Source organism: Varanus komodoensis, unplaced genomic scaffold, assembly GCF_004798865.1.
Source record: "Varanus komodoensis strain SLA01 unplaced genomic scaffold, ASM479886v1 scaffold5, whole genome shotgun sequence".
Lineage (NCBI taxonomy): Eukaryota > Metazoa > Chordata > Lepidosauria > Squamata > Varanidae > Varanus > Varanus komodoensis.
The window spans coordinates 7085119-7108922 of NW_025336087.1; the positions used below are offsets into that span (position 1 = coordinate 7085119).

General features: G+C 40.3%; 1 protein-coding gene across 1 annotated transcript in view; it reads left to right on the forward strand.

The window, feature by feature from the left end:
- The window catches only part of ZSWIM6 (zinc finger SWIM-type containing 6), a 113519-nt gene that overhangs the window by 44194 nt on the left and 45521 nt on the right, over positions 1-23804 (forward strand). The window contains exons 2-3 of the mRNA XM_044446813.1: positions 12781-13137; positions 21311-21459. Of these exons, the coding sequence (XP_044302748.1) occupies positions 12781-13137; positions 21311-21459 (506 nt within the window). The remainder of the gene's footprint in view (positions 1-12780; positions 13138-21310; positions 21460-23804) is intronic.

Below are 23804 nucleotides of genomic sequence, written 5' to 3' on the forward strand. Positions count from 1 at the left end.
GACTTGTGTGGAAGTATGAGGACCATCCCCACGTTGGAGAGAGACTAGAGAATGCTGACACTCGTGCAGACCAAAGCTAGCTGCTCCGTGTATGCAAAGCTGGCTTGCTCCCTGTGGTGCACCATGTATAGCTCACAAGCATGAACTGAAGAGCTAGCAATCTTAGGCAGCCAAACTGCTCCGCATTAGCACTGTAGACTTCCTGGCTAATTGTACCAATGCCGTATAAAATAAATAATAAATAAATCTTATAGAATGCCTATATTTTCCAGTATTATGCATATATTTAACAGCACCTGGCTATGGGCTTACAATACAATGGACACGTCATCCAAAAAAAAAAGGGGGTGGGGAACAAACAGTAACAAGTATTGGATCAGCAGCTCCTTCTCTGGCTGATGGATGGGACTATACAGCTTCACCTTTCAGTGATGTTCTTGGGGTGCAGGGGCCAGTGGAGCCTGCCAGTGGCCCTTGGTGTCTAGTCGATGGACACAGCCAGTATAGGATGCCCTTCAGTTCTCCAGTCATGTTTTCCAGCAGGAGAGACTGAAACAAGTTCCTTGCAGCTGTTTCTTAGTTGGATAGGGTCGGGTTGATTTTCCATTTGCCATGATCTTCCTGTTAAACGGGTGCAGCTGCTCAGTGACTGTTGGGTCTCCTGTTTGATAGGTAACAGAGTTGACGTATGCCTAGAAATCTGTTTTCCCTATTCACTGTAGGATTGTTATACTCATTTGATCTTTGGTGAGCACTCCAAATACAGTTAATTCTTTTGAACAGTCTGTTCCCAAATACTGAAAAACCCATGTCTGCTGTCTGTTTATTCAAGAATGGCATTTGAGTTTTACATGGATTGCAATCTACACTACTTATAAGAAAAGATTAACATTGGCTGTCCCTTAATGTTAATATATATAATGTTATATATTATACTGCACTTGTAATATACTCACCTTTTCCCAGGATCAACAGATGTGGATGATGCCAGTGGTGTGTGCAACAGTGCTGTCATAGCGTTTCTCCCACAGTGAAACTTCGCCCATAATAGCAACTGAAAACTCTTCAGTTAAATGGGTTTATTTCTCTTGAACAATGTTAGCATAACCAAAGGAAGTTGTTTTATAAATTTTGGCTGTAGCAGCTACAGAAATGTGTATGCAGTTACTGTGTTGATAAACAGTGCTGTAACCAATTTTTTTTAATACTTAACCCTGTGAATGCTGGTGGCCTTTTTATATTATTGTTATAGTGATGTTTTAATTGTTTTAATAGGTTTTAAAATATGCTGTTATTTATACATACATTTACTATTTTTAATATGTTTAATATGTTTCTGTAAGCTGCCTAGGAAGGCCTTTTGGCAGTTATATGTGGCATATAAATATGTGCATAAATAAATAAACAAGCCAAATAGTAATATTTGACATTAAATGATCTGTGCATAGAATTGTCCAGTTGGAATATACTGTGCTTTGTGATTTTGAACACCTTACATTTTATATACAACATAAGCATGCACATTATCATTACAGTGGGCAAATATGTTATTGTACAAAATGCATATGATGCTTATTACACTTACAGTTAATAGTTTAAGTACTTTTTGAGAGATAAGCAAAATTGCTGTCCAGCTGTATTTACTTACACACACCAATGTGATTTTGGTAAAAAATCAAGATAATTACTCCAGGCTTACACACACAGAGAGAGAAAGAGAGATTGAGACTGAGATTAAGCAACTGTGAACAGGTTGTATTTTAAATCCTGGATCAGTGAACAGCCTTACATGTTACCCTTTCGATGGAAGCAGGCAATGTTAGTGGTTGATTCTTATGCATCATTGTGACCTGGTTATTCTAGTATAATATCTGCAAATCATAGGTGTTGTTTAACAGCACCAGAACATTCCTTATCTGTAATGCCTTCCCTATTAGGGTTTTTTGTTTTGTTTTTACTAATCCCATATGCTCATTTTGAGAAGTGTAAGAAGTTGTGTGGCACATAGCTGGCGCCACCAAGACATTACAAGGAAAAATACCAACACATGTCACATACCCACCAGCATGGGATGGTAGCATGATGCAGATAAGTGGTGGTTATGTGTGTGTGTATATACCTTTTAGAGTGCTAGATGTGTGTTTTGCAATAAGAGTGGATTAAGTGTGTCTTTCTAGGTGTTTTCTCCCCCCCCCCCCCCCCCCGGGCCAGCTTCTTTGAACAGGAGGGAGAGGGCCTTTGATTTTTTTATACACACAGTTACTTTAATGGTTAAGTCCATAAGAGCCATGCTGCATTGGACCAAAGGTCCATCTTGTCCAAGATTCTCTTCACACTGTTGGACCAGTTGCCCATGAGAAATCCACAAGTAGGACACAAAACAGAATAACACTCTTCTACTTGTGTTTCCCAACAGCTATTTAACATAGATGCAGTTTCTGGCGCTAGAGTAGTATATTGTCATTATGACTACTAGCCATTATCTTCTATGACTTTTTCTAATCCATTTTGTATGATTGTTTCATCTATATATGTAGCTTGGTCTTATATTTAGGTGATTAGCCTAAAAGTCTTTAGATTAAATCTTATCTCAGTCTAGAATATGCTGACCAGCATTAGTCAAGTCACTGTTATTTGGTCTCTGATAAGAAGCTGCATTTTATGGCTCATTTTGGCCTACCTTGGAGCACTGTTACAGTATGTAATGAAAGAATGTATATAAAACATCCTGAACACTTGACCTGCTGTATAAGCGCTAACCTTCAAGGATAGACTTAGGCTTGTATACCTCCCTATTAGCCATAAGGTTTTCTGGTCAGCTCACAGCATATTAAACAACAGTTAAAATTGTTGATTGGATATGCTGCCTAAGTTGCTGTCGGCCATCATTTGGTAGGTCCAGCTCTAGTGAATGTGGTGCAGCACTTTGGGGGAGGGATAGCATGCACACACATCTGTGTGCTTGAACTTCAACTCTGCCGGCACTGGAGAAAATGCTCTCAGCTTTAATTGCTAATAAAGTATTCTTTGAAGAAACAAGAAGATTGCGTATACCCACTTGCCTGCTCCCTTTCTTTTCTTTGTGACAGTCCTTAAAATATAATATGCTATATTCCTACCACAAGAAATAATTTCCAGACATTAGTGATAGTGCATGAGGTTGGACTGGAGAAAAATGGGACAGTGCTCTCCATGTATACCATTTCATGGAACATTTAAGTTAGATGCTCAAATGATCTTCCCTGAGGGTTTCATCTTTTACCAGAGTAGGCAATACTCTTTGACAAGTAGAAGGGAACCTGAGAGGGCAATTTTTATATAATATATGTGGCAAAATAAGGCAGTAAATTGTTGTCCCAGCATCACCCATCTCCACAAGTAATTTTCTATTATTCTAAAGTTCCACTTAAAATATATGTGTGTGCTCTTTCACATTATTAAAATTTCCTTTGAAATCAAGACTTCCAAATAATGTCTATAAGCAGCCCTGTTCTCACTGCCATTTATGTATTAATGTCTGGTCTGTTCATTGGTCCTTCCTGTGGCTACTGGACTTCTACTCTTAGAAGCCGCTGGAATTGCACAGCTAAATTTGCTGTAGTGGCAAAACTGTAAACATAAATCACTGGCTCGGTTTGGGGTGCCCTGAGATGCATGATACTTTGTGACAATGAAGTGATCCACAGGTCAAGATCTCTCTGTCTCTTGTTATGTTGAAAGGGATTAACAGGTGATGATGGAAGATGTTTCATTGAGTTTGCATCTAGATTAGATCTTCATGACACAAGTCAACAGGCCATTGCTCACCCTAAACAGTTTTTTAAATTGCCCTGGTATCCTTAGATTATAGACATAAAAATGGTCACTTTGGAATAGCTTTGTGTGTAATATTAAGAGTTTTAAGAGGCTGGGAACACTGAAGTATTACTGATGGTGTGATTCTTTTTGTTGATACATTTCTTTTACTGGCACAAGAACAATTTGCCAATAATTTCTGGGAGTCAGTTCTTCCCATTGGGTTTCCTAACAATATAACGCACCACTATGCTTATGGGAATAAAAGCATGGATGCAAAGTTGTACAGTGTTTAAACCTGTAAAAAAGATTGGTGGTGTCATTCAGTTGGAGGTAAACCTTGGGATGGGGTCTGTCTTTTGACTAATATTTCTGTTTTTATTTGGCATGTATTTGTAACTTCTGATTGCTAACTTTTGTTTATAATCTTGATTTTTGATGAGGCTTTGTATATAATCAAGATACTAACAATTTGAAGTAGCACTTGCTGGCCAGAAATGCCTCACTTGGTTTGCTCATTAAAAAAATGTTGACTTCCATCTAAAGTGTGCATGTTACTTGGGGTGAGGTGGGAGTCTATATTACAAAGTACCAGGAAATGGAAGCTTCAAAGTGAATAATTTTGAGCAATGCTACTTAGGAGTCCATAATATCTGAACAAACAGGCAATGAGCATCATATAATCTTCAGCAGCTTTAAATATACATATTAGTAAAGTAGCAGATGCTTTTGTTCTGAAATTGATGTGTAAAGTAGCAGCCTTCCTCAGCAGGGTGCAGCTTTATCTGTGACTCCTTCACATGTAATGAATAGCTAATTTATGCTGTATAGTCCACAAGAGACTGAAGGGAGAAGGAGGGGGCATTTTGGCAACCACAGTCAGCAGGATGTGCTGAGATGTGCTTTTAATGGAAACACATTTGAGAACTCTTTGGGGGGAGGGGGATTGATTTATGAAGAAGATTGCTCATCTGTTACTTCATATTAAATTCAAATTATTACTATGAACGGACAAGCAGGCATTTGTTGGTAATGCAGTAAAAGAAACTGGCAGGCATTGGTGGTTACAAATAGTTACAAGGAAAGAATCTGCAGTGGAATTTACACTGGAAAATCAGCCAGCTTTTCTGTTTTCCCATTTAGTGCCCATTATAGGCTACAGTCTTGTCACTGTCAAATACCTATCTGCTGAGGGTCCACTAATTTTTAAAGGGCGTATATGAGTGGAAATTTTAAACAGCTGGATTTTCTTCCTTGCTTTATGAAAATTAATAGGATGGGTAAACAGGCTTACTTATACCTGATTCATCTGTCATGGTTAATTTGGAAATGGTACAAAAATCATAGTTACAAATAAGAATAAACAAAAATGTGTCTTTGTTTCCTAAAGAGTAAGGTAATTTTATATGGCATCTGTTGTAAGTTTGCAACCAAATAGTGAGCCAGGAAGAGGAAAACAAAGGAGATGTTTGAGGCTCTTAATACCTTCCACCATTCTTATCAGTAAAGACAGGCTGCTTCTAATACATAAACAGGAAAAGCCAGATAAGGGATTGCATTTGTAACCTAAACATATAAGTCTGTTTAGGCTGTGGTGAGATCTGTAACCTTTTTGGGTCCATCCTTTTTGTACCCCTTCTGTGTTAGCTCTTTTTCACGCATGCGCACATGGAGAATACAGAAGGGTGAACTCTCTCTCCCTCTCCCTCTCTCTCTCTCCCCCCCCCTCTCTCTGTCATTCAGGGGAAAGGAGGAGGGGGGAGAGAGAGAGAGAGCATGCATTCCTCTCTCCCCATGCAAGTCAGTGGTGATTTGTTTCCTGTTCACTTTCATAGAGAAAAGCCTGCACTTGCTGAAAGAAGGAAGAAAAAAGTATCCAGGAAAAGCCCACCCTTTCCCAAGGAGCCTTGTGACAAAGGATTCTTGGTGGTAGGATAAGTGTCTGTATGAGCCAGTTTTTAGTGGTTCAGCTTTTATGATCTTTCATGCAAGTGAAATGGCTTCATCCTCTTGCATAGTGGGGTGTGTGGATGGAGAAGCAGTAGAAGTCGTTGGGCACCTCATAGGACCAAACACTGAGGATAGAAAGACTATGGTCTAGTTCTCACTGAGGTAGCAAATCTGTGTCTGAGCTGTTGGAATTAAACTGGACGTGAATTATCTGATCATCGAATTCTTTTCCTTGCAAAAATCTCTGTGCATGGAAAACTAGCAAGTTGGAGCAAGTCCTTCAGTGTAGCCCCTGATCAGGTAAAAATTGAAACACAGTAGGAAGGGTAATACTATTTATTAACAGAAATTAATGGTTCTACATGGAAACCTAAATCCTTGGATTTTTCAGCACAGCTGAAAGGAAGAAATCTTTTGCCTTGGATTCATCAGAAGTAAAAGAAATAAATTTTAAAAGTGAATCAAATGGTAAAAAGTAGTGGGTGGGCTGGAGGGTTTTAAATTGTATTTTATTGTATTTGTTTTAGTGACTCCACTAAAACATCTGGCTGCTGTTTTTATGGGGTTGCCTGGGGAGCACATGGGCGCTACCATTGGGGTGGTGTTGGGCAAGGGGAGATATGGTGTTGTGGGATTAACATGTCGGCATAGGAGGAGGAGGGACAGATGGTTGATACCTGTTCCCCCTTCTGGTTATTCCTCCAACTGGAAGGTTCCGGGTAAGCTTACCAACCGCCCCTCAGGCTTGACGGTGCTGCTGCTTAATGCCAGGTCGGTTCATAATAAAACATCCCTCATCCACAGCTTAATTGTGGATGAGGGGGCCGACCTGGCTTGCATTACAGAGACCTGGGCGGGAGAGGGTGGGGATGTAGCCCTCTCTCAGCTGTGCCCGCCTGGGTATCTAGTTCAGCACCAGTCACGTCTGGAGGGGGGGGTCGCTTTAATTCACCAAGCCTCTATTTCCCTCATGGGGCTTCCTGTTCCCTCGAGATCAGGTCTAGAGTGCTTATACCTGGTGCTGGGCGATCGAGACAGATTGGGGATTCTGCTGGTGTACCATGCACCCTTCTGCCCATCAGACTCCTTGCCTGAACTGATGGAGATCATCTCAGACCTGGTGTTGAAGACTCCCAGGATGTTAGTCCTGGGGGACTTCAATCTCCATGCCAAGACTATTCTGACTGGGGTGACTCAGGACTTCATGGTCTCCATGATGGCCATGGGGCTGTCTTAACATGTCATAGGCCCAACCCGTGGTCATGTAACGTGGTCACATGCTGGACCTGGTTTTCTCGACGGGGCAGGAAGAGAGTGATTTGAGGGTGAGGACTTTGTGTCTGACTCCCTTGTCATGGAAAGATCACTTCCTTGTGAGGTTTGAGCTCGGAACTGGCCTTTCCCTCTGTAAGGGTGATGGTCCGTCCTCGGAGTTGGATGGATCCGGATGGATTCCTGAGGGCTCTGGGGGATTTTCCGGTTGATAAAGCTGGCGCTCCTGTTGATGCTCTGGTTGAACTGTGGAATGGGGAAATGGCCAGAGCGATTGACACCATCGCCCCTAAGTGTCCTCTCCTGCCAAGCAGAGCCCGTCCCTCTCCATGTTACGTCCCTACCTGGAGGAGAATTGCCTAGCAACAGTAACACAAGCATTGGTTACTTCCCAGTTGGATTTCTGTAACGCGCTTTATTTGGGGCTGCCCTTGAAGACAGTCCGGATACTTCAGATGGTTCAAAATAGAGCTGCCAGGATGCTCTCGGGGACTGGGCATTATTCTCATATAACCCCAGTCCTCTGTCAGCTCCATTGGCGTCCCATCGAAGTCCGGGCTCAATTCAAGGTGCTGGTTATTACGTATAAAGCTTTAAACGGTTTGGGACCAGGATACCTTAAGGAACATCTTTTTCCCTATTTGCCCTCCTACCCCCTGAGATCAGCAACAGAAGCCCTCCTCTGGGAACCTTCCGTGAAAGATGTTAGGAGACAGAGTACCTGGAGGAGGGCCTTCTCTGCGGTGGCACCCCGACTATGGAATGTGTTCCCCAGGGAGGTCCGCTTGGCGCCGTCATTATATGTTTTTCAGCACCAGGTTAAGACCTTTTTATTTAATCAATATTTTAATATTGAATTTTATTATTGTATTTGCAGCCAGGGTGGGTCGTCAATTTATTTATGCTGTTAGCCGTCCAGATACGTTAGTAATTGGACAGCATACAAATTTCATAGACAGACAGACAGACAGACAGACAGTATAGGACTGAATGAGTGCCTTTTAGGGTTGTCCTGCACATGATGGGGGAGGGGACTGAATATTTCTCCCTACTCTGCTTTAACTTTCTTCCTCTAATGGAACAGAATCACAGGAGGGATGGACACTGTTCACCTTTAGTGTCTCACAAACATAATAAAGCATTAGCAGGCCATGAATTAAGGAAATAATTTTTGGCAAATTGAGAACTAATAGGGATGTGAGGCGAAGAAATGGAATTGGATTTTATTTTATTTTTGTTCTCTTAAAAGATCCCTTTAAAAATAACATTTTAAGGTAAAATTTTCATTCAAACTTGTTCTAGTCTACACGTGTGTAATCCATAAAATATATCACATTCAAGCTTATTTTTCTGTAAAAGAATAAATAAAGGTTAAAATCCATTATGCAAATTGTTAATATTCATACTAAATGTGTGGGGCTTCACTTTTCATCCCAAAATCACCATTTGGTATTGTACCTTCTTCTAGTAATATCTGGGCACTACTTAAGGTACAGTCCTCTGCCTGATGTTGGAAAATTCTGATTATCTTACGCTTAGTGAGCAAAACACCTGCTAGAACAGGTGGAATGATTTGTACTTTTGTGTCCCCCTTGTTCTAACTTTTCTTCTGGACAGATTTCCAAGAGACCATGAGATACTCAATTTAGTAATTGTTGTGTCCTCAGAAAGCAGCTGCTGTGGCTCTTCTGTGAGTGGGAGAGAGAGGAAGAAGGATCAGAACCTTCTGAATTCATAGGATTGTCTATGGCCTTGGGAGGGGGAATCCAAATATCCTGTGGTCTCTGGGATGTTTTGGAACCAATGCATAGGGGATTGCTCTGACTTCAGTTAAGTGCTTTTTCAGTGTAGTTTTTTACTGGAAGCTGTCTGTGAACATGTGGAACTCGATTTAATTGGCTGAAAGAGTCTGACCACTAAAATCTTGAGCTTTGCATCATGAAAACAAATGTGCATCTTTGCAAGAATTGGCATGTATAGTTCTGTGACAAGATTATTGGCAAACCCTCTACTGGGGTTTTAGTGTTGAATGTACTTTTATTATGAATAAAGGGTGCATAGTATTCTTAACTAGCCCGTGTATTTGGGTCAAAGAAAAGGGTATTAAAACATTTGGGCCCAGTCAGTAGAATCAGTCTTTTAAGACTTGTTTCTTTAAATTTACTTGAGAGACAGAAAGCAAATTCATGGTGCTTATAGAGGTTTTAATACAGTTTCTTCAGCCAGTGGCTGAGTTTGTGGGTTAATCTACTAGCATATAGCAACTATATGGGGAATATCACCAGGTGGAAGTAGAGAGTGGCAGATGGGTGCAGAATACTAGCAAACATGGAGTTCTGATGAAAACATTCATTGCTTGGCTTTGTATCCTGAACTGTTAAAGATACATCTGGCAATAACAGGAACAGAAAATCCTTTCTCAGACAAATCGCATTGTAACCTCAATGTTTACTTGTTTCCTTTCTGACTGGCTGTCTAGCCATTATTGTGTGTGCTTTTAGTTTGTGGTGTGTCAGTGTGCTTGTGTCCCTTCAGAGCCATGCTCAGGGTTGCCTGACCACAATGTTAGGTACTCTGCTTGGTATGTCTGTGTTTCTAGACAGTTGGAATCTTGAGGTCAGAGTCAGTGTAGTGTGACCATCCCAGCTGTCCATCCTGGAAGTTTTCATTGCTGTGGCTTTTTGTGGTGGTTTACGGCTGCCTTGACTAGAGAATTGTGTACTTAATTACCTGAGGTTACAGTAAATAATAAATTCTTCTGACGTACAGAAGAGTAATGACCAGAAGTAAAAATCCATATGAAATTCCCTCCATTATATATTAAAAAGTTGATTATTGTTTCTGTGGTGGTTTTTTCTCATGTCTGTCCTTCATTCTGCTTGGGTCATTCTAGTATTTGGCAATTGCTACAAGTCATACCCCAGAGAGTTCATTTGGGAATTCTAAAAACTTGTATGATATACATAAGGGATTAACATACATGTATTAATTCAGTGGTGTACAGAACAATCATCTGTTCTGTACACCACTGAATCATCTTCATGGTTAGAGGAACAACATATCCATTTTCTGCTGGAGCACATCAGAATGCCATATGTTTCCTTACCTTTTGGATCCTGGAGTCCCATGAATGGAAAACCCACTTGTACCCACTGGAAGAGGAAGGCAGTATCTACTGATTCCATAGCTCCCCTCAAAACCTGTTACAGATGATCAGAGACCTCTCTATATGGGAATTGGCATTGATGTTGCACGGGAATTGGATGGAACTGTCTATTCTCCCTTACTTCTACCAGTGGGAGCCTCCACTGGATTAAAGATTTCCATTAATGAAAGGATTGCTTCCTTTTGTGGAAAGAAAAGTTAAGATATAAGCCATTGAATTCATATCAAAACTGAATTAAAGGCTTCAATGAGTAGATTTCAATAGAAAATAGCTGATTGTCCAGATAATTTCCATTGCCCTAGTAGTTATGCTTCTTTAGGAAGGGAGCCTTGGTTTATTTATTGTCCATTACAATCAGATGGTAATGACTTGTTGAAGGTTATTTAGGAATGGATCAGGCTTTTCACCAATAGAGAACCTGTTTCACTGCAAAATGAGTCCATGCATCATGAATCGTGCTTTATTTCTCTTCACTGCTTCCTTTCCATGTTTGCCTTGCTTTGCACAGTACTAACATATGTTTGCTAACAAGACACACCTGGAATTTCTTTCTTGCATCAATCTTGTATTGTACAGAGCTTTGGACATGTAATGTTGATACTACTTTATCTAATCTTTGGTACAAGAGTCATGTTGGTACTGTGACTTGTTTTATCTGAAACATAGCTTGTAATACATAGCTACAGTCATAACAAACCTGTAATCTACTCCATAGATAGAGAACATTCAAAAGTGGACTTTGTGTTCAGCAAATGCATACTTTATAGTATTTTATTTATTTATTTATTAAAACATTTTTATGCCGCCCCTTTCGCCGAAGCCTCGGGGCAGCTTACAACATAGATAAAACAAGTTAAAATCCATATAAAATAATCTTAATTAAAACTCACATTATAAAATAAGCCGCCCTGGCCAGATAAAATTCAATTGTATTTAGCATTTAAAATGTTGCTTAAATAAAAAGGTCTTAGCCTGGCGCCGAAAAACAAATGACGGCGCCAGGCGGACCTCTCTGGGGAGCTCATTCCATAACTTAGGCGCCACCGCTGAGAAAGCCCTTCTCCGAGTAACCACCCTCCTAATTTCTCTCACGGAGGGCTCCCGGAGAAGGGCCTCTCCCGCCGATCTCAGGGGGCGACTGGGCAAATATGGATGTAAGCGCTCCTTCAGGTAACCAGGACCCAAGCCGTATTTCACAGGCTGGCCACCTAAGAGTGCAGATAGCATCTGGTTCTTAACCATTTGGACCTATAAGCATATTGAAATTTTGTGGGTACTCTGCAGTACCTCCTGCTTTTTATTGAATTTCATTTTTTTCCAATTACATAGAGCCACCTGACAACCATTATCAGATTGAAGCTTGTATTAATTTCTATAGACTGCACACTGATAATCACCTATTTGTAACTTGCCAAAGCTGCCCTTTTTGCACAAACATGGATCCAAGGAACAGATTCCCATTAATCTTGAAGATTTTACAATGAATTCCATTTTAAAAATCTCATTGTATTCACAGATGTCTTCTGTGCTATTGTAGTGATTCTGTTGGCATCTTATGTAAAAATTCTGAAGATCCATGCATGTTACTGGAGAAGGAAGTGTTAGAGTATCACATACTTGAATGTTTCCAACATAGAGGCTTAACACAACTCCATGCATGCTAATTTTCTGTATGCAGAGAATTCCCTTTCTACATGGGAGACCATTCAAAAATGTGACATGTCCCACGGTCACATATGGATATATGGTCTGAAGTGGAATCCCAGGAGAGGTGCTGTTGATGCAGTATTTTTTTTGTATGGAAAGAAAATGGCAGGGTTATGACAGGTATGTGTGTAACTGGAGATCATGAACAATGAATAGAAGCCTGTGAGAAGTAAAACACTGTAAAGGGACACTCAGTTTGCTGTAATCTGCATCCATATTGCACAAGAGAACAATGTGTATATACAACACTTCACTTTCTTATGTTTTGTATTTCTAGGTCTACACACATGGTACAGGTCAGGAGTTCCTAATACTGCACCTATGCTAATCTCTAAAAACATACACAAAGCTCTCCACTCCTTGAGCTTAGACTGTGGCAAGCTGTGTGCCTATATAGATGAACAATATGGAAATGAGGCCCACCTTACTTTAATAAACCCTGAAGAAGTAGTGAATATTGTTTGAAGTCTGCTCATATGAATGTAGTCCTAGATACTTTCTTTTCATTTATTTAAAGCAATGAAGTTTTGCCAGATCTCTCTGATGGGAAGGTTCTAACTAGTGTTTGTAGGCTGTGGTGCTGAAAAATGTACTACTGTGAGAATTGTAAAGTAATGGAGGTTTAGTGTACTAGTGTGTGCTCAATTTCCTGTTTTTTCTCTAGTAGTCATCTACCACAATTACCACTTTGTATGTGTGAAACTATTTATATACACAATGTTCTTTTGGGTGATTTTCAGTGGCTGCTGCTGAAGACCACAGTTGCCATCTGAGATGATCTCTCTTTAAACGTGCATTCTGCTTGTTGAACTGAACTGCTTTGTTTATTTAAGATGGCAATCATAAAATAAATTCACTAAATTATCCTTTTTAAAATTCTTAATGTGCAGGTTTCCATCTGAGCGGCACAGTGACCGAGCCTGCAATGCAATCGGAGCCAGAAACTGTTTGCAATGTAGCTATCAGCTTTGATCGTTGCAAGATTACCTCAGTGACCTGTAGCTGTGGAAACAAAGACATATTTTACTGTGCCCATGTCGTGGCGCTCTCTTTATACCGGATCCGCAAGCCTGATCAGGTCAAACTGCATCTTCCCATTTCAGAGACTCTCTTTCAAATGAACAGAGACCAACTACAAAAGTTTGTACAGTATTTGATCACAGTGCACCATACAGAAGTTCTGCCAACTGCTCAAAAACTAGCAGATGAAATCCTCTCTCAAAATTCAGAAATCAATCAAGTTCATGGTGAGTTAGTTTCCTCTGTGGTATTCTAAATTTCCTTTTTTCCCCCAAAGTTTGTTCTTGAGTTCAAGTTTACTGATATCGTAAAGAAATCCACAAATGCATGTTGTTGTTGTTTTGCCACAAACAAGTTCAAGTGACTGTTGCACTTAATGAGCAGTATAGATTAAAAACAGATAGTGAGGAAGGTTACCAATCATTTTAGGAAGGATTATACCAGGACCAGACAATAGTAAGAGAAAATATGTATTAGATGAGGTACAGGCAGAGCTCAAGTTGTCAGAGGAAAAACAGTTGCTGTTCACATGTTCATAGTGGGGAGGCAGCACTATTAATTCTCTTGTGATGGCACTAGTACTGTCACTATCATGTTTCTGTGGAGAACAACATTTGGCTTGACCACACTGCAGAAATTGTAAATCATCACTATCTCACATGGTTATAGGCATCCAATAATAAATAATTAAGCAGCTCTGGTATAAAAAGTGACAAGGAAGAATGATATCTACAAGTTAAAGTGGTAGAGGAAGGATATACAGAAAATCCTAACACTGAACAAAATGATATGCCATCCATCAAGTTGCCTGTTGTTGTTAAGTACAGCAATAAACAAAAGAAAAAGAAGGTAAAAGGCTAAAATTTGCATGGTTATATTGGGTAAATACATTGTATTTTGTCTAGTGCCTAAATGTTTGCGGTCTTGGTTCCAGAAAAAATCTTTGGGGAAAGTATTCCAGCATAACTAGTGCTGCTGCCAGGAAAGTCCCCTTCTTTGTAGGTGATCTTCATACATCTGATAAAAGAGTTACATGGAGAAGAGTACCAGTGTGAGATCTTATTTTAGCAAGCAGGCCTGTTGAAGTGAAAGTAATGCTGAAACTTCAAGGGCAGCTTCATGTAGGATGCATTACAATAATCCAGCCAGGAGCTTACCAGAGCATGGTGGTTCATGGTCAGACTCTGTCTGGGAAGGGATGAACTGGCCATACCTAGTAGAACACTGCATGCTGCCCTTGTCCTTGGAAGCCCAAGTGATGGCGGTAGCGAGGAGCACTTTCCTTCAGCTTCGGCTAATCTATCAGCTACGTCCCTACCTGGAGGAGGATTGCCTAGCAACGGTAACACACGCATTGGTTACTTCCCAGTTGGATTTCTGTAACACGCTTTACGTGGGGCTCTCCTTGAGGACAGTCCGGATACTCCAGATGGTACAAAATAGAGCTGCCAGGATGCTGTCGGGGACTGGGCGTTATTCTCATATAACCCCAGTCCTCTATCAGCTCCATTGGCTTCCATCGAAGTCCGGGCTCAATTCAAGGTGCTGGTTATTACCTATAAAGCCCTAAACTGCTTGGGACCAGGATACCTAAAGGAACGCCCTTTTCCCTATTTGCCCTCCCACCCCCTGAGATCAGCAACAGAAGCCCTCCTCCAGGAACCCTCTGTGAAAGACGTTAGGAGACAGAGAAGCCGGAGGAGGGCCTTCTCCGCGGTGGCACCTCAACTATGGAATGTGCTCCCAAGAGAGGTCCACCTGGCACCGTCACTATATGTTTTTCGGCGCCAGGTTAAGATCTTTTAATTTAATCAATATTTTAATATGTATTTTGATTTTATTGTTTGTATTTTATTAATTACAGCCAGTGTGGAATAGTCAATTTATCTATTTTATTTTGATTTATTTGTAAGTCATCCAGAGATGCAAGTAATGGACGGCATACAAATTTTATAAATAAAATAAATAAATAAATAAATAAAATGCTCGGGAATCCACTTGTGTCTTTAGTAACAATGAAAGAGACCTATTCTCAGGAGGACTCAAATGACAGTCTGCATGAATTAAGTAATTGTGTTGGTAAAGGAGAGACTTAACATGTAGTAAATAATCTAAGTAATTAGAATAGATGAATGAAAGAAGAAAACAAAACATGGGACTAATTGGACTGTTGTCCCTTCTCACTTTTCACCAAAATGATTAGAGTAGAGATGATGTACCTCCTCTGCAGAGATTCCCTATTCAGTCTTTGGAGTTCCCAAAACTGCATCCCTTGAAGGAATTGTCACTGTTAAGTCCACATGATAAGTGCTGTGTGAAGCCAGTAAATCAGCAAGTATATAGGAATTGGACCATTGCTCCTGCAAAACAGCCTTCAAGGGATGTGGGAACAGAGGTGCCAAGGCTCTTGGGCTCAAAGATGAGTCAGGTGGCAGTTCAGATTCAGTCAGGTGCTAATAAGGAGGTGGGTGGATCAGACACTAATCCCAGGATCCAGCATCAACCAATGGGGGTGCTCCAAGTCATTAAGTAAGAAGATCTTTTTTAAAAGTGGGATGTTGGTATTCTGAATTTAGGAGTGGGGAGAGCTATCCTGTTTAGAATCAACTTCTTATCGATGGGTAACATTTCTTTAATGATTCATAAAGAAATGTGACCTATCTAACTATGCTTATGTCATTTGTTACTGACTTCTGGAATATGCTTCATTTGTATTTTTAAGCTAGTCTGACCGGCTTGTATTAACATAATGAAACTGTTAGAAAGCTATTGTCCGAGTCTGCCTGAAAAAGGGCAAGGGCAGCCTGGATACCATGTTTGAAAGGGCTACTTTTCTCTCTACCTCTTTTTTCTGAAAGAAAGAAGCAAAATGCAAGTGGAATGTAAGGCAAGATGGTGCCAGGAATGGGGCAGGGTTTTCAGGTGGAGTTCTGTCTTTTGAAGATATTCAGCTTGCAGATGTTTGGGGAGGGGAGTGTCATTTGGACCCACATCCCCAAGATGTTCAGCTCCCCTGCATTAGAAGGCAGTGCTGTGCAACTTTATTGGGATAGGAGCAGTAGGTCCTGAGAATGTGTGTGATTATTAAACGTGACCGGAAATGTGGGCTTGCTAGGCTGTATTTTTAAGACTGCTAAAACATTGTTTGAGACCTCAGCAGGTAGTGTTGTTTGCATATGCTAGAGTTATGGTGAAGGAGAGTTGTTTGCTCCAGATACATTTGGAGCACTGACATTAGGCAAACCTGTATCAGGGGACCTTCTATAACCAAGTTTCTACAGCAAGAAAGCCTTACAGATGATCTTTAATATGTCTGATGGAAGAATGATCTGCAACTGAAAGGTACTTGAATGACAAGGAGCTTTTCGCTTGCTGCATTCATGTGGGAGTTGTTTTAGCTTGTCAGAATAATTTGGAAGATAAGCAGCTATATGCAGGGGTGGGCTTAGATGGTGGGCTATTATGTGTGAGAGAGGGATTTTTAGTTTGGAAATGGAGAATCTAGGTATATTATTATTATATGGTATAGTAATGTTGCTGCCAAATAATTGTGAGGAGGCAAGATGTTAAGGGCTATATAATAGGATAGGAAAGTGAGGCATGTTTTTAGAAGCTAAGTACTCATTCATCAGTATAGTCTGTATAGTGGTACAGCTGTCAAGCAATATTTGAAGAAAAACTCCTTGTTTTCATGGCCTGTACCAATAGGTAAGGACCCCAGCACCTGCTAGGTTGCAAAGTTGGCCTTCCAATTTGAATTTGACAGTTTTTATTTAAAGGGAGCTGTTGGTGATCTACTGTGTACCTTCAGTATTATTTTGTACATGTGAACATGTCTTGCAAGACAACATTGTCTACAGATAACATAGTGGTGTCACATGATGTACCGGTATACATTAACAACCCATTGCATAGAACAGCTCCTTACTGAGGCAGTTTCAAGTGGTCTGTATCACCTATTGTAGATTTAGAAGAAAGGTTATGAAAACTTTAAGAAGCAGCAACAGCTCTTAGATTCATTCTGAGGTTGTGGGTCTAGAGATACTGAAGTTCCTCCTCCATCTGTATAAGTACTTTTCATATAGCTTTTATAGCAGAACTTGCAAAAGCTGCACTGAAGTACAAATGGTTTCAGTTTTTGGTACAGTAAATTGTAGTGCGATGTCTCCATAATCTTCTGGAGGCTACTTAATGTTTGAGATGTGGCAATTACTTATTTTATTGGGCCTTCTGCCTCAAAAGATATAAAGAACTAATTCAGCTACAGCTATTTAATTTTTTTCAGTGTCATCCATGTAACTGATAAGGCAGCTAGGCTGACTAGGCCTGTTCCAATTCTGTGTTTGCATTCCTTTTCAGGAAGAGATTTAAGATTATAGAGCCATACTTGTGAAGCTGAATCTAAAGCACAACTTATAAGTAGATCAGGGCAATTATATTGTATCATTTATAAAGTGAAAAGGGTACTGTCCAAATAATATCTGGGAATGTAAGGTGTCATTTATGCTTTTCACTATCAGTTTTCACAGTCCTGTCAGGCTTAACTGACCCATGTCCCCATTTCACTTAAAATAATGTTTGTATAAGATGGACTTTTAATAAAACCCTACAATTATTTAATTGTAGTGAGTATGGTATCTTCAGGTTTGTTCTCAAACATAATAAATATTGTAGTAGCATGGAGTTCTAATGAACTCCATATTAAATGGAGAACTTGAACAATAGCAAAAGGAACAACAACATTGCCAGTAGAGAATGAGATTTAAACTGTGGGACTTCTTATACAATCCAGTCTTTACTGCTACATTAGCTCCAGATGCTTTACCATGGCACCAGGACATTTTCTCTAGTCAAATCAGTATGTACCCAAATACAACTATTAGATTCATCCAACAAAAAATTAGAAAATTAAACTTTGCTTATGATTTTGTCTCTGTTGGCTGCTTAAAACTTTTAAAGACTGCTTCAAAAGATATTTCAACAACTTCAGCTTACCTGGGAGATAAGTTGGGGACTTTTTCACATCCTGTCCATGTTTGAAACTCTATTCGCTGCTATGATTTGGCTGCCCCAGTGGGCATGACTAAATCTAATGAGCCTAAAAGAACATAAAGGCAGATTTTGCTTAAATATTAGGAAAAGTTTCTTTATGGTAAGAGCTGTACAGCAATGGAACCTAGCAGAGGCTGAACAGCCACCCACTGGAGGTGTTGAATACTAGATTAGTTATTCATCAAAAATCTCTCTTTCATACATCCCATCCTACTGAATTCACTAGGTAGCTTTAGGCAAGCTCAGGTTCTAGCAGAACATTGCACAATTTAAACATAAGACAATACGGAAGAAACCTTAAAGACATCAACAGTTCTGAAGCTTGAAAGCCAACAAGAATGTTGGGATAACCAGTGTTTTCCATAGTATGTCACATGGCTGACTGTCTCTAAGCAGAGGTCATGGATGGGCACTCAACAGTGTGAGCTGTTAAAAAACATTTGTTCGTTCCTTTGAAACTCAAGTGGCTAGTTTGGAAAAGCTGAGAAGTATGTAGATGAAGCCTTCAGGAATGCTAACAGCTTCTCAGCTGGCATGGGAGCTTCGTGCATGCATCTGGACTATCCACTAAGGAAGAAGGCTGGGCTATCTAGATCACTGGTAAAACTACTGAGCTGTTATGTCAGAGTCTCACAGCTTCAGTTCCCCTGCCCCATTTACAGTATGTTGAATATTTTCAAATATATTGCTTATAATTACTGAACCTTCCATGCATTATGTTAATTTTCTGCCAGGGACATAAATCATGAGTCTTCAGCTTGCTGTTTCCAAGTACAAAATCTAGAGTACTTTGGCTAAAATACAGATATCACTGCTTCTTTTGGTGCTTTCCATAGCTGTTCTGCTGAAATTTAATACTTAAAGCCACCTTAGAAGACCTAAGCTGTTCTAGAAGATAATTCCCAGTACAAAAATCTCTTAAAACCCATAGGTAACACATTTGTATAAACATACAGGGCATAAAAACAACCCTAACATTTGCTGAATTATAACAACATCCTTAGGAATAGAGATGGCAGTAATTCTGCTGGTGTAACACTGACTACATTAAGTTGTAGCAACAGTTTCTTGTACTTTCTTCCAAGCAGCTCAGATTGGCATATGTGGTTTCCATTCAGTCTCCCACAGAGGAACTAACCTGGCTTAGACCTGCTTAGCTTCAGACAGGGAACTGCATCAAGTATCTTCAAAACGTTGATTGATTATCCAATTACATTCACATTGGAAACAGCTGAGTCTGTCTAGTCTGAAAGTGTGTATTGGAATCTTGTTGGAATTCTGAATGAGAATACTGGGAATCTTGTTGGAATACTTCCCAACTTCACAGCCTCCAAATCTGTTGGCCTACAGTGGTTGTGTGGAATCAGGATACTGTAGTCCAACATATCTAGAGACCACCACATTGGAAAAGCTAGTGTAGAACTCCCAGCTTTTTAAATTAAAAACTATGGTGCTTATATAGCCTACATTGTAATGTGCAAAGACCAGTTAAATTTTTGTGCAAATCCCCATTCCACATTAAAGCTTAATTGGGTGTCCTTGGTTCAGTCAGACATGCTTTGCTTAATCTAAAGCTGGTTTGTGAGACTAAATGAAGAAACCACATATAGTTGCTTGAGATCCTTGGAGGAATATAAAGGTGGTAAATAAGGTACTGCTGAAAGTGTATCTGTAAAACCTGTTACTCCTGTATAAAATCATTTAAATAAAGGGTTTTGTCCAGAATATACATAATAGGAAAAAGCTAGAAGTTACAAAGCCTCTAGAGGTTATAAAAAGCATCTTACCATGTGAAAACCACCTTCATTAGGTAAAGGTGAATTTTTATATTTATTTAGGTCTTTTCTAGAGTCTATCAATATACCAACTGTTTTAATTCAAATCACTATAAAATGCAAATATCATAATACTGCTATACATTATATAATGTACACTATATGTATATTATACGTGAAAGTCAGTGTGGTGTAGTGGTTAAGAATCTGAGTTCTAGTCTCCATTCAGCCATGGAGTCAAGTGGTTGGCTTTGGGCCAGTCACAGAGTCTCAGTCCAATCTACCTCACAGGGTTGTTGTTGTGGAGATAAGATGGAGAGCAGGAGGAGGAGAATTGCATAAACCACATTAAGCTCTATGTAAAAAAGGAGATGGGATATAAATGTAGGAAATAAATAAATAAATAAATAAATAAATAAATAAATAAATAAATACCGATCTGTCTTGTGACATTTGGACTACTGCATCTCAAGAAAGTCACTGCACCTCAAAGTATATTGTAGACTGGGAAGGGTGAAGAAAAGAGCAACCAAAGTAATCTGTTGCTGCAGCAATTCTGTTATGAAGAGAAATTGCAAGGTTTAGTGCAGAAAATATATGAGTAAGCGGCAACTTGATAGAGCTATAAAAATAATGTATGGTATGGAGAAAGTGGATAGAGAGAAAAACTCTGTCATAATACTGGAACCCACTGGGATTATCTAGTGAAGCTGAACATAGGGAGATTGAGAATGGACAAAAGTAAGTGCTCTTCATAGTGCATAGTTAAGCAATGCAATTCGCTATCCAGGATACAGTGATGACTGCCAGTGTGGATAGCTTTAAAAACAGTTTAGACACATTCTCTTGGAGGATAACACTATCAATGGCTTCTAGTCATGATGGCTGTTTATTATCTCTGGTACTAGTTGAAGTATATCTCTGAATGCTATTGCTGGGGTGAATGAGCAGAAAGGTGTAGTTACACTCATGTCTGCTTGTCATGCACCCATGTGCCAAGAAGTATCTGGTTGTCTATGCTGGGAACAGAATACCAAATTAAATAGGCCTTTGATCTAATCCAGGCAGCTCTTCTTTTTGTTTTTACATTAGTTTATGTTTAAGAAGGTGACTTATATAAAGTTATGCCAAAGACTCCCCAAGGTTTTGCACAGAGATCTTTTTAAAACCTGAAAATCCTTTAAATTAGGATGCTCTAGACTGGACCTGGGATCTCCTACATGCAAAGCAAATGCTCTGCCAGTGAGCAGTAGTCCCTATTCGGTCACTACATGTGAAATTGTTGACTTTTGGAGGAAGTTATGAAGCTGTAAGTATGCATTTACTTTTTAGCACACCAAGTAACTGTAGCAGTATGCTAAAAGACAATGGATAGGACAATCTGTTTGTACCATCAGCCATCTTAATTTATAATGACAACAACTAGAATCTGCCATATACAGCTACAGCTGCAACAAAGGTTGCCATAAGAATGGGCTATCATGGTACAGCTTTATCGATGGGAATGATTTTATCCCCTTGCATCAGTAAAACCAAGTGTTCTGTGTAATTTTTGTTTTTGCTGTGCTTGTAGGTGCCCCTGACCCCACAGCTGGTGCTAGCATAGATGATGAAAATTGCTGGCACCTGGATGAAGAGCAAGTCCAAGAACAGGTTAAACTCTTTCTCTCCCAGGGTGGATACCACGGATCAGGGAAGCAGCTCAATTTGCTTTTTGCAAAGGTAGGTAGGAAGGACTATTTGTGGGTGCCACAAATACTTCTCCACCCCGACGCCACCCCTGCACCTTGTGTTTGGGCTACTTCCAAATTAGGTAGCTTCTCCCTGAGTGATGTTTCTTTTTGGTTATTGGAGAATGGTTGGGGACTTCTAGTAAGCTGTCTCCTGTGGAGGAATGCAGCTTGATGGGACTTCAACGCAGTTGTCTTTCGGGCTGCCAGTGCTTTGGTGTCCATATTTTAGAGCTCCAGTTCTTCTAAAGGGGGAATAAAGAGAACTATTTATTTCAAAGGAATTGTGGTTAAGATGACACATCAATGTCATTAATGACTCAAATAAAGGCATGCAGTGTGCCCCATGAACATTTTTTTCGGGGGGAGGGGAAACCTCTTGCAGCTTTGAAGCCTGACTTATGACCTTCCACATATTTTAAGCTGTCATTAAAGAATCAGTGCATTCAAGTGAGTTTGGGGTTGTGTGTGTGTGTGTTTTGATGTGTGGGGGTGGGGGAAGGAATGTAGTATGAAACCAGAATTAGGTTTGTTTGTTTGTTTGTTAGATTTTTATCCTAGCCCATTAGCCATAAAGCTGCCTGTGAGGTGGGAGGTTTGTGAGATAACCGGCCCTGTGGTCCAGGCTTTTTTGTTCTGGGTCTTTGAAAGAGCTGATTTAGAAGCAGTGACACAGTCAAGACAAGACTGCCCTAAGATCCCAATTAAATCTATCTCAGTATGGGAAGATTTCCAATTTAGATGGAGAATGGCAGAACTCAGAATGATATGGGGGTTCTCTTCCTAGGCCACTGCATTGCAAACATCTCTGCTGCTTAGGCAGGATAGCTGCAGGGAAGAGTCTTGCAGTGGCTTTGTTCTGGGTGAAATAGATGCCATTTGATGGATTTGATCATGTAGTTCAGGGATGTACAGATGTACAGAGGTTTGGTGATCACTGCTCTACCCTGAAGTCATGAGCAGGAAGAAAGCTGTCATGCCCCCAACATGTTTTGTTTCCCAGCTAGTTCACTAGACAGATGCTGCACTCATTGCTTTGGCTGAGACTGGCATTATTGCTGACAGGGCTTGATGCATGTGCAGAAGGCCTAGGTAGAGCATGCTGGAGAGGTGAAGCTGTTCAGCCTGTCTTTGCTCAACCTTTGCTTTCCCTGCAAGTGCGCTGCCACAGCTCCTCCAGGGGAATCCCCTTGTGGTCTTCGACCACAGATCAAAGACAGCAAGAAGATTCTTTATGTCCTCTCCCAAAGCTTCATGGTCTCCAGGCCAGAGGGTAAAGTTTGAGAAGTGGTGAGGCTTCCAGTGGAAGTCAAGCCTCCACAACCCGGATGGGTGGCTTCTGTGAATTTGGAGTATGGTATAGTTCTATGCTTTTATCAAATGTGTGCAGGAACTCCTTTAAGCATTGAAAAAAGAAGCTAGTGGTGAAAATTAGAACTCTTGTTGTATGATGGAAAACTGGTGGAATTGACTTGGCTCAAACTAGAGTAATGAAGCTAGAAATCAAGCTGATTATGAACCTGAAACTGGAACAAATAATTGCAAGAAGCAGGTTGCTGATGTTAGAATAATGCAATGTTAAGCCAAATACCAGATCAGTGCCTGACTTAGAACCCAAACAAGGCACCTGATAAGTTGAACAAACTAACAACAACAGAACTGCCAAAGCTTCTAATAGGTGTAGCTGGTGAACTCACAAGAATTCAATCATACTAGGACTGAGGTGACATAGTGAGAATTGGTAGTAGTTTGTATGCCTGCCCACCAGTTATCTGATAGTGATGAAACTGGCTGGGTTCACTTGGCATGCCAAACAACCCCACACTGTTTCTACTATGAGTGCATTTTTGTACAAATTTACCAAACGATCACATGATTTTCCTGGCAGTGCAGTTTTTGTGTTGCCCATTTCACCCTCCTGGCCTTGTCACACATACCAGTAGCCCCATGAGCAAACTCCCATTCCTTTCCCTATTCTTGCCTTTGGACTAGTTCTCTTTCCTGGTCCCTTGTGGTCCTGAGGTGGGTTCCCTTCTCCCTCCCCTCACAGGTATTTTTATCTTGGTTTCAGATGCCTGGAGAGCCCGTGGTGAAGTGTGGAAACCTTAGAATAAGCAATTGGTTCTCTCCATGGTTTTAGAAAATTAATCCTACTACACAGGAACTCCAGAACTGGGGTCTTGATGGCACAACAGTTAAGATTTCACCATGGCTTCTTGTGTCTGTGAAACCTGTCTTTACGTTTCTCCTTCAACCTATTCTTTAAAATTGGGAGTAATTTCCCCAGAGCTCATTGAGCAGGACAAGGCAACCTGTGTTTCATTAGATATTTTATCC